At 47.0% G+C, this 14,634-nt stretch overlaps 1 protein-coding gene across 2 annotated transcripts in view; it reads left to right on the top strand.

The window, feature by feature from the left end:
• Positions 1–14,634, top strand: part of Rftn2 (raftlin family member 2) — a 49,848-nt gene that overhangs the window by 7,394 nt on the left and 27,820 nt on the right. For both annotated transcript variants that reach the window (XM_087902207.1, XM_085684184.2), the window contains exons 2-5: positions 3,406–3,589; positions 5,418–5,532; positions 9,955–10,231; positions 12,689–12,892. In XM_087902207.1, the coding sequence (XP_087758333.1) occupies positions 3,406–3,589; positions 5,418–5,532; positions 9,955–10,231; positions 12,689–12,892 (780 nt within the window). The remainder of the gene's footprint in view (positions 1–3,405; positions 3,590–5,417; positions 5,533–9,954; positions 10,232–12,688; positions 12,893–14,634) is intronic.

The raw sequence follows: 14,634 nt of genomic DNA, 5'->3' as shown, positions 1-14,634 counted from the left end.
AGCGATGCTTTCCCAGATCCTGTAGCACTAATTTCACAGTTACCAGCCACGTCCACCAAGGCTATAACACCATTTGTCCCTCCTCTCAGAGACTGTGTGCGGTGCTCAGGCCGGAGAGAGAGCTTACAGCTGCTGCTCGCTGCCTGTTTTCGCAACCCACCGAGGAAAACACCCCCTCCCCCCTTAACTTCCTGTGTTTAAACGGGGACAGAGCCTCTGATATTACTGCCCAGCGCAAGGACGTCAACTCCAAGGCTGGGCCTCAGAGGCTGAGCCTGTCATGGATACATAATGACCCAGCCATTGAGAGTGGTTGAAAAGTCCTTCCTCCAGGTGTGCTGTTCTGCCCTCCAGGGGGAGCTTTGAATTCCTCACAGCCTTCAGCCCGGCTGAAAACCACTCAGATGGAGGGAGGGCATGAAAAGAGGATCTCCACAAGACGTTTGAATTTGAGGCGGAGATCGACAAGAACACACCCTGGTCTACAACACACACGTGCACACATACATACATACTTGCATACATACATATACACATATACACACACATATGCATGTACACACCTACATGCACATATACACACATACATATATGCACACACGCAGATACACGCATGCATGTACACACCTGCATGCACACACCTGCATGTACATATGCACAATACATATATGCACATACACACACAGATACACATGCGCACATACATACTTGCATACATGCATATACACATATGCACGTGTACACCTATATGCACTTATGTACACATACATACTTGCATGCATACATACATACATATGCACATATGCACACATATGCATGTACACACCTACATGCACATATGCACAAATAGATATATGTGCATACACACATGCAGATACACACATATGCACATATATACACACGCATGTACATACACACCTAGTAGTGACTACCAAGCCAGCCAGAAAACCAAGGCTAGCTCAATAAGGCGTTTGGATAAAAGTCACACAGTTCCTCTCTATCAAATTCCATCCTAGCTTGTCATGTTTGCTATAGCAAACACCATGACGACAAACAACTTGGAGAGAAAGGGGTTTCCTTCTTCTTACACTGCTGGTCACGATCCATCATTGAGGTCAGTCACATCAGGAGCTCAAGGCAGGGACAACCATGTGGGAAGACACTGGCTGCCTGGCTCTCTCTCTCTCTCTCTCTCTCTCTCTGTCTCTACTAACTCTCTTACACAGCACAGACCCACCTACCAAGGGATGGCGCTGCCCACGGTGGGCTGGGTAGCAAACAGGAAAACGCCCCCAGACTTCGTCACAGGCCAGTCTGATACAGGCAATTCCTCTATTGAGATTTTTCTCCTCCCAGGCGGGTCACTGGGTTGGCTTCAAACCCTCCATCCTCCTGACTCAGCCTCTCCAGGGCCAGGGCTGCAGTCACATGTCATCAAACATGGCATAAATTATGCTTTTTTAAATACCGTTTGTTTTTATTTTATGTGTGAGTTTTTGCAGGCATGAGTGCCTATGCACCATGTGTGTGCAGTGCCCAAGGAGGCCAGAAGAGGGCGTCAGGTACCATGTAGGTGCTGGGAACCAACCGCAGGTCCCCTGGAAGAGCAACCAATGCTCTTAACTGCTGAGATGTCTCTCCAGCCCATAAATGATTCTTCAATTTTGATTAAAAAAAAAAAAAAAAAACCTTGTCCCCAAATGTCTCAACAACCTTTTACTCCAAAACGAATACAGTTAAGCCAGGTGTAGCTCCATTTCATTGTTTTCAATACTTCATATGTCACGTGACGTCTCTTGTGTGACATCATTAACACAGTGGGTTCTCGTGCTCTAAGCTTTGTGACAAGAACGTGGCTTTCTGCTCTGGATTCTCACAACATTCTTTTTTACTTTTCAATAATAATTTACTTTTATTTTACGTGCACTGGTATTTTGCCTACCTGTGTGTCCGTGTGAGGGTATCAGATCCTCTGCTCTGGAATTACAGACAGGTGTGAGCCACCATGTGGGTGCTGGGACTTGAACCTGGGTCCTCTGGAAGAGCAGCCAGTGTTCTTAACCCCTGAGCCATCGCTCCAGCCCCTCACAGTGTTCTTGATCACCCTCGCTTTCATGGCCAAGATGACGAAAGCCAGGGTTTGCGCTTGCCTTTCTCTGCTGACCGAACTTTTTATTTCCCCTCGCTCGGATCGGCTTTCCATCTTCGTACAATAATTTTACCTATTTTCTTAACAAACAGTAATTCTGCTTACCGTAATGACCGAAGGAACACGTGAGGTACAGAAAGGCATGACTGAGCTAGGATCCTTGCCCTGAAGGAGTTCCCAGTTGAACAACCAGGACTGGTATATAAACAAGTAACTGTAACCCAGCGCAGAACGGCCAGTAGAGGAAGAACTAACTCGGGGGTGGGGACAGGGAAGGGGAGAAAGGCTTACTGTAGTCAAACAGAATGGCAGGTTCAGAACTCCAAGCTGTCACGTCAAACTAGGCAGGAATGCGTGGCTAAGGGGGCTTCTGCACATCGAGCTAACCTCTCCACTTCCTGCCCCAGGCCATGAAACCCATTAAGGGACTTTTTCTTTAAAATTAGGTACCAATTAGCACAGCTCTAAAGATGAGCTTACGTTAGATTTTCTTCCTTAGCCTTAAGAGTCTGTCCCGTGGCTGCTTTGTCAAAAAAAAAAAAAAAAAAGGCGGGGTTTGTAGACCAAACGCTAAGAAAGACTTAAGCCAAACAAATGACGAAAGGCTTGCCACACAGACAGGACTGGAATGTTTACATGGAGACCAGATGTTTCTTCAAAGTTCAGGGCTGTCCTCCCCATTTTCATTTCTATTCATAACGACGAAGAAAATATAATAGACGTAGGATATTAGCTTAAATCCAAAGGGGAATACAAATGGAAGGAAATGGATTCATGCTGGCCCGCATAACTTTCTGTTGAGTGCCTCGTTTCCATTCAAGAAGCTGGCGCGCGTGCTCACTGATGGTGAAATTGTTCCATCATGGGAGTGTTAGTGTTGGAGGACAGGGACTTCCCCTGACCCTTCTTCCTCATCTGCGTCTTAACCTTCTTCCTGTGCTCAGACCATTGGTACAGCTCTGTCCTGCACTCCACAGGTCACATGATTATGAAGCCAGGCCAGCCCGGACCTGGAACTGATGTCATATTGCTTTCTTATTCACAAGTTAATCGATGCCAAGTCCGCCTCTGGTTAACAATTCTCTGGTTAACTGTCCTCCATAAAGTGAGAAATATTACAGATAATAAAGCCATTGAAATTCAGATCTCTGTAACGTTGAAGACGCCTTCCCCAGCTGCGTACCCCTCTTCCTTTCCCATACCAGTCGACAGTGTTACCAATAGGAAAATTTCTCTTCGTTTTTTTGGTCTTTCAGCTTCAACAAACCCAGAAGTCATCAAGATAAATTCGGTTCTGGATATAGTCGCCAAAGTGGAAGACTATTATCTGAAGGGCTACGTCGTTGGGGCCATTCACCCAGTTATACAACCTATGGGGCATCGGAAACACCTCCCAGCAAGTCACCTGTACAGGGTGGTGCTGTCTCGCCTGAAAGCAAAGTAAGATCCAGAAAGTCACATCGGAGACCATTCAGAGGGATGGGTTTGTTTTCATCTTTGGAGGAGGTCATTTTTTCATTTGGTTCTTTGGATTTTGGTTTTCAGGGGATTTTTTGAGACAGGGAGGGTTTCTCTTTGTAGACCAGGCTGGCCTTGAACTCACAGAAATCCCCTGCCTTCTTCTGGTATTGATGGGGTAGCAGAAGCCAGAGGCCCTGAGTCAGATCAACAACTCATCGCAATGAACATTTGTAAGTGAAGCTGTTTAGGCAAAAGAGCAGACTATGACACACCGCAGCCCCAAATAGCACTAATATAAGCAGGAAGGCGATGGATGGGTGAGAAAGATGGGGGAGCCAAGTGGGGTTTCGTTGTTGTTATTTTTACTTTTTCTTTTCTTTTGTGGGGAAAGCTACAAGGGTGGAAAGCAGATATGGAGGGACCGAGAAATGAGTGGGACCAGGGTGCACAATGGGAAATTCTCAAAGAATCAATAAAAATTACGTTGGGTAAAAAAATTCCAGAGGGTGGGTTGAGAGTGGAGCTCAGCTGGGAGAGCGCTTGCCTAGCAGGTGGGAAATGCTGTGCTCAATCTGGTACCGCATAAACCAGACACAGAGCCACACACCTGTAACCCCAGAATTCAGGAGAGTCAAAAGGTCAAGATCATTCTCTACGTCATACCAAGTTTGAGGCCTACTTGAGAAAGAAAAGAGAAAGTCTGCAAAGGATCAGGGTTTGGTTTGCGCCTTCTAGGCAAGTAAGTACTGTACCACTGAGCCATGTCCCCTGGCTCTGTCTTGTTTTCAAGGGGCAGTAACTGCTATTCAATAACTACGTGTGTGTGTGTGTGTGCGTGCGTGTGTGTGTGTGTGTGTGTGTGTGTGTGTGTGGACTTCAGTTTTTACTAGAATACAAGTATTTTCAGCTTGAGCATTACTAAGCCCAGGTGACCTTTTTACACAGAAGTAAGGCTTTGGTCCTGATGACAAACTCCATCAACTGTGGATAGCCAACTACCTTTCCCGCTTTTGGTGTTAAACAAGCTCAGAAGTGCTAAAACTTGGCAGATGTTAGAGATCAGTAAAGGAAAGACGGGGCTGGGAAACAGACATTTTTATCTGCGTCTAAAAAGGATTTTTTTTTAACTTATGTTCCGTCCAATAACAAAGTCTCTTTCATTCACTTTAAATTGGGACTCAAATTGCTAAAAGTTTAAATTAAGGAAGTGCAGTGATATTTTGCTTGTGCTTTAGCCAATAAAGCTTGCCTGAAGATCAGAGTGCAGAGCTAAATCACTAGAGGCCAGGTGGTGGCGGCTCACACCTTTAATCCCAGGATTTGGGAGTCCCACCCTTTAATGCCAACACTAGGGAGGTGGAGAGAGGAAGGGATACGGCTGGGTGGAGAGAGGAATATAAAGAAGGAGGAGACAGGAGCTCAGAAGCAGTCTGAGGTTTGGTGGAGACAGTTGCAGTCTGGGGTGCAGCCTGAAGCAGCCTGAGGACAGGATCGACTCGTTGGCCTGAGGATTTGGTAGAGGTGAAAGGTCTTTAGTGGCTGCACTTTTTCTCTGATCTCTCAGCTTTAACCCCCTAATGTCTGACTCCGGATTTTTATTATTAAGAACAATTAGGATTCGTGCTCCAAGGAAATGTAAGTTAACAGGAATCACTGCGTGTCTGTGGCATTTTGACTGCGGTAGTCGTTGGTATTGAAATCACACATGCATAGCCTTGACCTCACTTCTGAGTTACTCATAGTTTTCACACACACGTAGGCGGAAAGGAGTGGTTCGCATCTGACCATGGCCATGCTCTCCTTGCAGCCCCAAGCATCCAGCAGCCCCCGGTGGACAAAGGCAAGCAAGACTCGTGATAGAGGAATGTCCTCTACCTTCCGAGACGGAGACGAACAACGCAGCGAAGGAACTCATAGAGAAGGTACTGGGTGCGCATGCGCCTCCCTCATGGCAACACCAAGCAACAGTTTCCCTTATTACCTGACAACCATATGGACCCCAGGCGTGGTGGCACAGCCTGTAATCCTGGCACTGGGCGAGGGGAGGACCACGGGTGTAAGGTCATCCTCAGCTTCATGCTGAGTTCAAAACCACCCTGAACTACGTAGTGAGTTTCCCGCAGTCTGAACTACACAGCACAGGACCCAAAAGATTAGGGAACTGGCGATGGTTTGTTCTACAGAATTCAAAACGTAAAGCGTGTGAGCCAACTTGTATATCAATTAAAACTCCACTCGTCAGAATCTCTGGAGGAAGAACAAAAGGATGAGTGTATTAAAGGAGTTTGCCAGGTTGGTTTACACAGCACAGCCTACGTAGGACAGCAATAGCTACCTTCATACTGAGGCTGGAGACCCAGCGGCTGCTCCTTTCACAACCAAATGCCTTAGCTGTCCCTAAGGCCTGGAAGATTCTGGAGAGCCACCGGTCTTCCATCAATCTTGGGAGGCTGAAGGAGTTGGGTTTGAATGTCAGTCAAAAGCAGTAGCCGCCAGGTGCTGCCAGCATAAATGACCTTGGCAGCCCGTGAATGCAGGCAAGCCAAGGGCAAAGGCTGGGTGTCTTCGTTTCCTTCCATCAGGGGTGCCACCAGAAGTGCCACCCACATTTAGGGTGGGCCTGCCCCCTGCAGTCGAAGTGAGCACGAAAATTTCAGAAGCTTGCCTGTTAATTGATTCCAGATCCAGCCAAGGAGACAGATTAGCCATCCCAAAAACATAAACAAAGACCAATAAGACAGAACAGAGCTAGCAAATGTAAGTTCAACTGCATAGAAGAAGTTTAATAACAGCCAGGCGGTTGTCCCAGCACTCGGGAGGCAGAGGCAGGCGGATCTCTGTGAGTTCGAGGCCAGCCTGGTCTACAGAGTGAGTTCCAGGACAGCCAGAGCTACACTGAGAAACTGCCTTGAAAAAACAAGAAGACGTTTAATAACAAATACGGCAACACAAAAAAACAAGAATAGCTGTGACTTAGTCAGTACTTGGGGAAGTAGGCAATTGTTCCATGGAAAATCGGTTCCAGAAGTTTCAGATGAGACAAAGGGGTGGGTTTTTTTAAGATGAAAAAAAAAAAGTCTGAAAGAAAACAAAAAATAAACATATTCAATTGTGAATGGGGAGTTCGCATGAAATCAAATTACGTTTTTTGAAGAAAAATTAACTTGAAAAGAAATCAAGGAAAAATTTGCAATTACTGCATCCATTGGAAGTTGCATAAATAAAAAGCTGAACACTAAATGTAGATTGACTAAACCAAAAAAATCATATATATATATATATAAAATATTCTAAATTGATATTATTTTTGGTGAAATTGTTTCAATCCCATTTGTCTACTCCTAAATTCTTACCTTCTGCTTGTTTTTGTTGTTGTTTCGGGGGAGTGTGTGTTTTGTTTTTGAAATGGACTTTCACGATGTAGACTTGGCAGCCCTGGAACTCTATTCCCCAAACTGGCCTCGAACTCACAGAGATCAACCTAGCTCTACCTCCTGAGTCCTGGGATTAAACTGACCGGCACCACTCCCAGCTAGCCTTTATTTAATTTAAATATAAAGTCAAGAACCCAAGCCACGGCACTTCCTTTCAGGTAAGAATTGTGAGATCAGCCAGGCAGTGGTGGCGCACGCCTTTCGTCCCAGCACTCGGGAGGCAGAGGCAGGCGGAGTTCTGTGAGTTCAAGACCAGCCTGGTCTACAGAGCTAGTTCCAGGACAGCCTCCAAAGCTACAGAGAAACCTTGTCTCAGAAAACAAAAACAAACAAACAGATTGTGAGACCCGAGTGGGGCGAACTGACCACAGTTACAATCCTCTGAGCCAGGCGCAGCGGTTTCTACCTGTAATCCGGGCACTTACGAGGCTAAGGCAGGCGGACCGAGCTCCAGATCAGACTGGGCTACAAAGGAAAGAGAAAAGGAAATAATGCCGTGTGTTTCTGTCGCTGATTTCAAGCCCTAAGTAACCGTCTGCCGGGCGGTGTCACCACCCACAACGGCTAAAGATGCTGCTTCATCTGCACGGGTGGCAAAGTCCGGGAGACAGGGCTCTCTAAAGAGCGCACACTGTTTACTGCCGCCATTCTGGGTATTTCTTTTCTGGGAAGAAATCCGCTCCAGACAGTTTCTTTTGCAAACAAAAACATAGCTACTCGTTGAGTCCTAATAGATGACCATGCAGCGCTTATTTTGAATCGGATTCCCTGGGCACATTAAAGACCTACTTCAACAGGAAAGTGCCAAGTCGGCTGCTAGAGTCACGGGATTCTCCTGTAAAGGAAACGCTTCGGGAAGCACACAGGCGGAATATCCCAGCACTGCCCTGGGCGTGAGCTAGCGCCATCGGCGAATGCCAAGTATTTCTGAACAGCCACTTTGTGTGAAGACTTTGAGAGCTGAACAGCTTTCACTGTCTATCAATGCCTGCTCTATTTTTAGTTTGCGTCCTTCTATCTGGTACTGAGGATTGAACGCTGGGCCTCGTGCACGCCTCCCGCATGCGGGCCTTCTACTCTGAGCTAGATCCCCACCCCTGTCCGTTCTATTTTTAATATTCAGTTTGCATTTCTCTCCTCTCGGGGTTTTAAAATACTGCATTTAAAATCGTCAGTCCTCTAAGGCTGGCAAGACAAGACCACCCAGCAGGAAGAGGCGTGGCTCTCAAAGCTGGAGACCTGAGTTCAATCCCTGGGACTCACGTGGTCGGAGAGAACTAGCTAATGCAAATCGTCCCTCCCACTCCGTGTTTATCACGCCATGACACACGCATGTGCGTGTACACACACGACTAACTAAACGTAATTAAAAGTATTCAACCTCCAAGTTAAAATGGAGAAGACATCAATCTATGTCTTCCTAGAGTTTTCCAGAAGAAAAAAAAAGTACGTGCATATGTGCTATCATACCAGAAGTTTTCCTAAATGTCTCCACTCAAACCTAATACCTAGAAAGGACACCAACAAGAAATTTACCCCTTTCTACTCACAGAGTGTGGGGCCCTCTCACACCTCCCTCCTCTCTCCCAGGACACCTGGGAGGTGGAAACTGCCCAGTTACTCTCAAGTCTTCACACAGTGTTAGCCGAGATCTCAGGAAGAGGGATGGGGCTGCTCTGGCCACAGTCTGGGGCTCTGGCTCCTCGACCTCCGCCCTCTGAGCCAGCTCCAGGTGACCCCTTTGATCTTCTCTGGTTCTTCCTGCGTTTGAAAATCCCACTTTACTCGGTCAGTTTTCCATCCCTAGCCTCTCTCCCAGGTAATACAAAAAAATGTTTAGTTTCTAGGTGTTTAAAACAGGGGCCGTGAAAGACCAACACTAGAACCAGGTATGGTGGTTCACACCTTTAGACACAGAACTTGGGGGGCAGAGGCTTGGCGGATCTCTCTGAGTCTGGGGCCAGTCTAGTCTACAGAGAGAGTTCAAGGACAGCCGGGGATACACAGAGAAACTCTGTCGCAGAAAAAAAAAATTTTTTGAAAGAAGCATCTATGTTTCTGCATTTATTTAATGGATATTTACAATGCACCCATCAAATAATGCAATACAAAGAGAGATAAGACACAACATTTTCCCCCGGGAAGTATTACCAGCTGAACTCAGGAAAAGAACACTGTCACAACAGAGAAAAGACGAAGAAAACCCTCAGATCTCGGGCACTGTGTGCTCGGAGGAAGTAAGATAAGAGTCTCAGAAGCGCTCGGATGGAAATAGTACCAAGCGTGAAAACCACCGCTGCTGAGATCCCGAACTCTTTCTCTGACTTCACACCATCTGTCTCAGAGTCTATGTCCTCACGGACAGGATCAAATCGGATTCCATGTCCTTGGCCAGGGCAGAGGCAGACGTGGAGCATCAGCAGATTAGAAAGCTCCATGTCCGCTGCGTGTGACCTGGGCTCACGTATTCATGTGCACGTTCGTAAGAGTTGGCCTCTTAACATCTGTCTTAATCAACACCAAACCGTGCCCTGTGCCTTTTTTTAATAGTGAGGCTGTATTTGCTTCAGTTACTTTGGGGAGTGTTCCGGAACAGTCTTTACTTCTGCTCCAACTGGAAAGGTTATCGTTAACCTTGTCCAAAAATCCTGCTATAAAATTATGAGTTCTTGCCAAATATGGCGGAACTTCAGAGAAAAATATGATCCCATCTCTATAATTTCTAAAGCGTTTGTTCTGGTAACAAGTCATGCTGACACTGAGAACATGACCTTGTAGGTAGCGGATGCTAGCAGTTCCCAGCTGACTTAGAAGTGTGGCTTCGTTACTGGTCAGTTCCATCTTCCCGTGGCCTCCCGAGTCACACATGGGGTTTGTTTACCTGGGTCCTGCTATCTCTTTGAACCTCAGATTAATGCTGCCGCCAAGAGAGGAAAGAAGTTTGTTGGGTTTGTATCACAGTATGACTCGCCATCCCCACACTGCAACGGAACCAGCCATGATGGAGATGCAGAATCGGGGCTACCCGGGAGACACAGTTCCCATGACAACTGTAAAAGCTGGCATGAAGGAGAAGCCAGCGGACAGTTGTCTGAAAGCGGAGTGGAGTTGGAACCGCAGCGTGAAAGTGGACAGGAGACAGAAGGAAACAGCACTCCGGGCTGCTCGAGACCAGAGCTGGGAGGAGGTAACAGCATAAATGGAAAGAGAATGTTCTCTATGTTCCCCCAAACTGTATCTTTATTTTAGAGAAATAGAAACAATGTTAACTTCTGCAGGTTACGAGGAGAGGGAACTGATCTAATCTTGTGGGGTTGTTTTTAAGTAATTATAGTCAGGAATAAGGTGGAGCAAGGTTTCAGATGTTAGTTCTCCTGACCCTGCAAGCCACCCACACAAGTCAGGCACTCAGCCCTTCTTCTAAACCAGACGGCTCACCCAGCCATGCTGCAAGAAATGACTTGACAGCTGGGCGGTGGAGGCACACGCCTCTAATCCCAGGACTCAGGAGGCAGAGGCAAGCAGATCTCTGTGAGTTCAAGACCAGCCTGGACTACAGGGCAAGTTCCAAAACAGCCAAGGCTATACAGAGAAACAAACAAACGACTGAGAAAGTCGCTCGGTTACAGCTGCTCGATTAACTGTGAGAATCTCTGGGCAGGCCTTTCCCATCCCATGAGTGCTATTCACCTTTGGAATCCATGGCTTGCTTTGGCCACCCCTAGAACGTGACAATGGAACATCGTGATGAGTGAGCTATAACAATAGTTCCCACAGCCAGAAATAGCCGTAGACAAGTTTGTCCTTCTCTGCCAAACCCCAAGTTTTCCCAAGAAACTGAGAGCATTTTTCTCTTTTATTTTGGACTGTGTAAAGTTTCCTGACATCTTTGCAGGAATTTTTTTGTTGTTGTTGTAAGCAACATCAAAGAAAATTAAAGACTCCATAAACCGTGAAGAAAACACGGCCCCTGGAGACAAATGCGTCCGTTTCTTTCTATAAAGGGGACAATTGCAGAGCCTCCCTCACGGGGTTGGAGAAGGAAAACAGCCCAGTGCCCAGCACAAAAGAAGCTCTAGCAAGTTGGCAGCTGCCACAAACCTCGGCTCCGCGCGCTGGCCCTGGAGGGCGCAGTGGAGTCCTGGCCTTCGGGTTCAGAACCCGTGCATGGCGGGGATCCACGTGAGCACAGACCGCTAGAGAAAGAACCAGGAGATTAAAAAACGGAACAGTATATTGTTGCGGTTGTGTTGATTTTTGGTTTTGTTGTTGTTGTTGGGTTGTTTTGTTTTGTTTTCTCCTTTGAGCTCAGGGCCAAACCCAGGACTTGCTAGGCAAGTTCTCTCCACGGAGCTAAATCCTTAACCCCTATTTTTTAAAGCATTTTTTTAAAACAGTAAAGTATTTATGTAGCGTATAACTCTGTATTTAAAAGCTGAAAGCTTTCATGAGAACAATGAATACCAAACTCATTCTAGCACTTATCTCTAGAGAACTAGAGACGAGACGCTGCTCGGTACCCACCACGTAGTGGCCTCCCCTGGGTCCACTGTCTCATTTCTGTAAAGGAATAATCCAAAGCTAGCGCAGCATGACGTTAGTATGTGATTCAACTGAGTCGGGGGTGGGGAGAGCATCACGGTACCTTAGTCAGGACAGTGTAGAAGGAATAGCGGGCTGCTTCACGTCACCTGCCTGGCTAGCTTTACCCCTGAAATAATTACACGGAAACTGTATTCTCTTAAACACTGCTTGGCCCATTATCTGTAGCCTCTTATTAGCTAACTCTTACATATTGATCTAACCCATTTCTAATAATCTGTGTAGCGCCACGAGGTGGTGGCTTACCAGGAGGATGCTAACCTGCAGCTGTCTCGGAGAGGAGAGTCATGGCGTCTGCCTCACTGCCTTCTTCCTCCCAGCATTCTGTTCTGTCTTCCCCGCCTACCTGTGTTCTGACCTATTAGACCAAGCAGTCTCTTTATTAACCAATGAAAGTAACACATAGAAAGACACACCTACATCAGGACAGTACCTGTCCCACAACCACCAGGTCCTGAGTTCGATGCCCAGCTCCCCCTTAAAAGGCAGATGTGAGGGGCTGGAGAGATGGCTCAGTGGTTAAGAGCACTGCCTGCTCTTCCAAAGGTCCTGAGTTCAATTCCCAGCAACCATATGGTGGCTCACAACCATCTGTAGTGAGATCTGGTGCCCTCTCTGGCCTGCAGGCACACATGTAGGCAGATATTGTATGCATAATAAATGAATAAATATTTAAAAAAAAAAAAAGGCAGATGTGAAGTACATACCTGTAATCCCAATGCTCGACAAGAAGACAAGCTGGCCAGGCCGTGAGTTCTCGGTCCAGTTAGAGACCCTAACTCAAAACCCAAGATCGAACATATATGTACAAACATATATGTACACATACACACACACATGCACACACACACACACGCCCATGCACCCAGACACAAACATGTACACAGGTATACACACAAATCTTTGTAATTGAGTGGTGGGTACTTTTGTTATTTTCTATATTTATTTATATGTTTGTTGTGTCTCACAAAGAACAAATTGTTTAAGAATTTTGATGTGTAAGATTATGATTGTCGCCCCTTTCCTGAACACCTGTCCTCAGATCACAAGCTCTACATGGTCTTCAATGCCTTTGACGAGGAGTCGGCCTGCTGGAGCTATCGGGAGGGTGTCCTGTCCATGAAGGTGACCAGGAAAGGGGCCGTCATCAACACCCTCGACGCCAACTGGCTCGACTTAACGACGTTCTACTATAAACAAGGCTTGTCTTTAGTTGACGCTTTTGTATCCTGGGAGACGCCTAAAGGTGAGCTTTACCTTAGTAATACATTCGTGTGTAAATCATCTGGATGCGCGTCAAAACCGCTGAAAATGTTGTCTTTCAAGTACTGTGGGCTATGAGGAGGGTTATAATTGACTGTGATTTTTTTAATCATTGAGTTACAATATAGTACATAATCAATCTTGCCGACCACAAAAAACAGACAAAAGACCTCCCCAAAAGTGAGTTCAAGAGATATTAGTTCAAATAAGTCAGGAGACAGCGGCTGGAGGGAATGCATCAGAAGGTGGGCGCTGGGATCTCTACAGACCTTAAACTCAGCTAGGTTGGAGTCAAGAGTGAAAGAGAAATCAGACACAGTGTTGTGAGACCACCCTATTCTTAAACCAGCTTTTTAAAGCCTGGCCTGACGGGACAGATGACTGGATAGACCGTACTACGTTCAGAAGCCACATTCCACAAGGTCTTTTTAGCTAGAGCCAAGCCCAAGGCGTGCCTTCAGCGCGGAATCTTGCAGAAGTGACTGGCACACAGCAGGTGCCCAACAAACACTCGGTGTTTTCTGGTCGCTGGACTTGCTCCAGTTCGGTCTTGTTCGGGAACGGCAAGGCTTCACGAGAAGTGACAGGCCTTTAGCATCCGACAGACCGGGGTTTAAGGTCTACTCCTACTTACCAGCTCTGTGGTTTGGGGAACTCGGGCAGGCAGACAGAAGTTGCTTTCTTAAGGGGGCATGAAACGCACCCTTGGTGGCTGTGAGCCACGGGTGGGAACAGCGCAGGTCAGGTCAGGTGTCCAGCACCGAGGCTACGGCGGAGTCCTTTCTCCTGTGAGTCTTCCTTCTGGCCGCATATGTGCAGTCTGTTACGTACGTACATACGTACGTACATTCCGTACGTTCCGATCATCTATTTGGAGACTGATTGGTGCTGCCCACCGTTTCTCTCCCTCTCCTCCCGGCAGCGTCTGAGTTGGAGGCATTCCAGATTTTTGATTCGTGACAAACTGCCTAAGGAAAAGCAAAACTATTCTTTTCAGTCTCTCAGACATTCCTGCCTTGGGACTGGTCTGATAAAAATAAAACGAGCTGCTGCAGTTGCTTAGCCAGAGGCCGTGCGTGGCTTTAGTTCTTAGAGCCCCAGGGAGGGTCTCCCTTCCTCAGCGGCTCCGGAATGTCTCCTCAGACACTGTTTGATGCCGTCTTTGCTGCACTTCATTTATCCACCTCAGCCGTTGGGGTCTGGACACCCGTGGGTCACTAGGGCTTTCCCGGAAGTACCCAGGGACGCTGCAGAGGGGAAACTGACCAGCGTCGGTCACTGTGAGAAGCCAGTGAGAAGAAGCTGGACTGAACTGGGTTCCCTGTTCTGAACGTTTGATGTCTGGCATCCCGAAGAGAAAAAAATGCATATTTTGCTGTGTCTTGCTTCTGTTCTCAGCCTAAATATTGTCAGAAATCAGGCCACTACAGAGAACATAGAACTACAAGACCAGACACAGCCTGGAAACTTACTAGCTCACGAATCACACTGGAGAAAATGTTCCAGAAACAGTGGCAGAGGAGAGGGGATATCTTGGAAAGCTACCTACCTTGGCAGAGCGCGGTGCTAGCTTTGTAAAATCTGTGGAATTCCTCTGTGTCGTTCCACACGCTCGCAGCCTTCTCTGTTTCAAACATTCCCCTAGGGGTGGACAGACATGCACACACAAGGAGAGTCACCCCCAGAGTTTAGTCTCCCTCTCCGACCACACTTTGCCAGATCTTA

The sequence above is a fragment of the Myodes glareolus genome, chromosome 27, assembly GCF_982192425.1.
Source record: "Myodes glareolus chromosome 27, mMyoGla1.1, whole genome shotgun sequence".
Classification (NCBI taxonomy): Eukaryota; Metazoa; Chordata; class Mammalia; order Rodentia; family Cricetidae; genus Myodes; species Myodes glareolus.
This window is presented reverse-complemented; position numbering and strand designations above follow the sequence as displayed.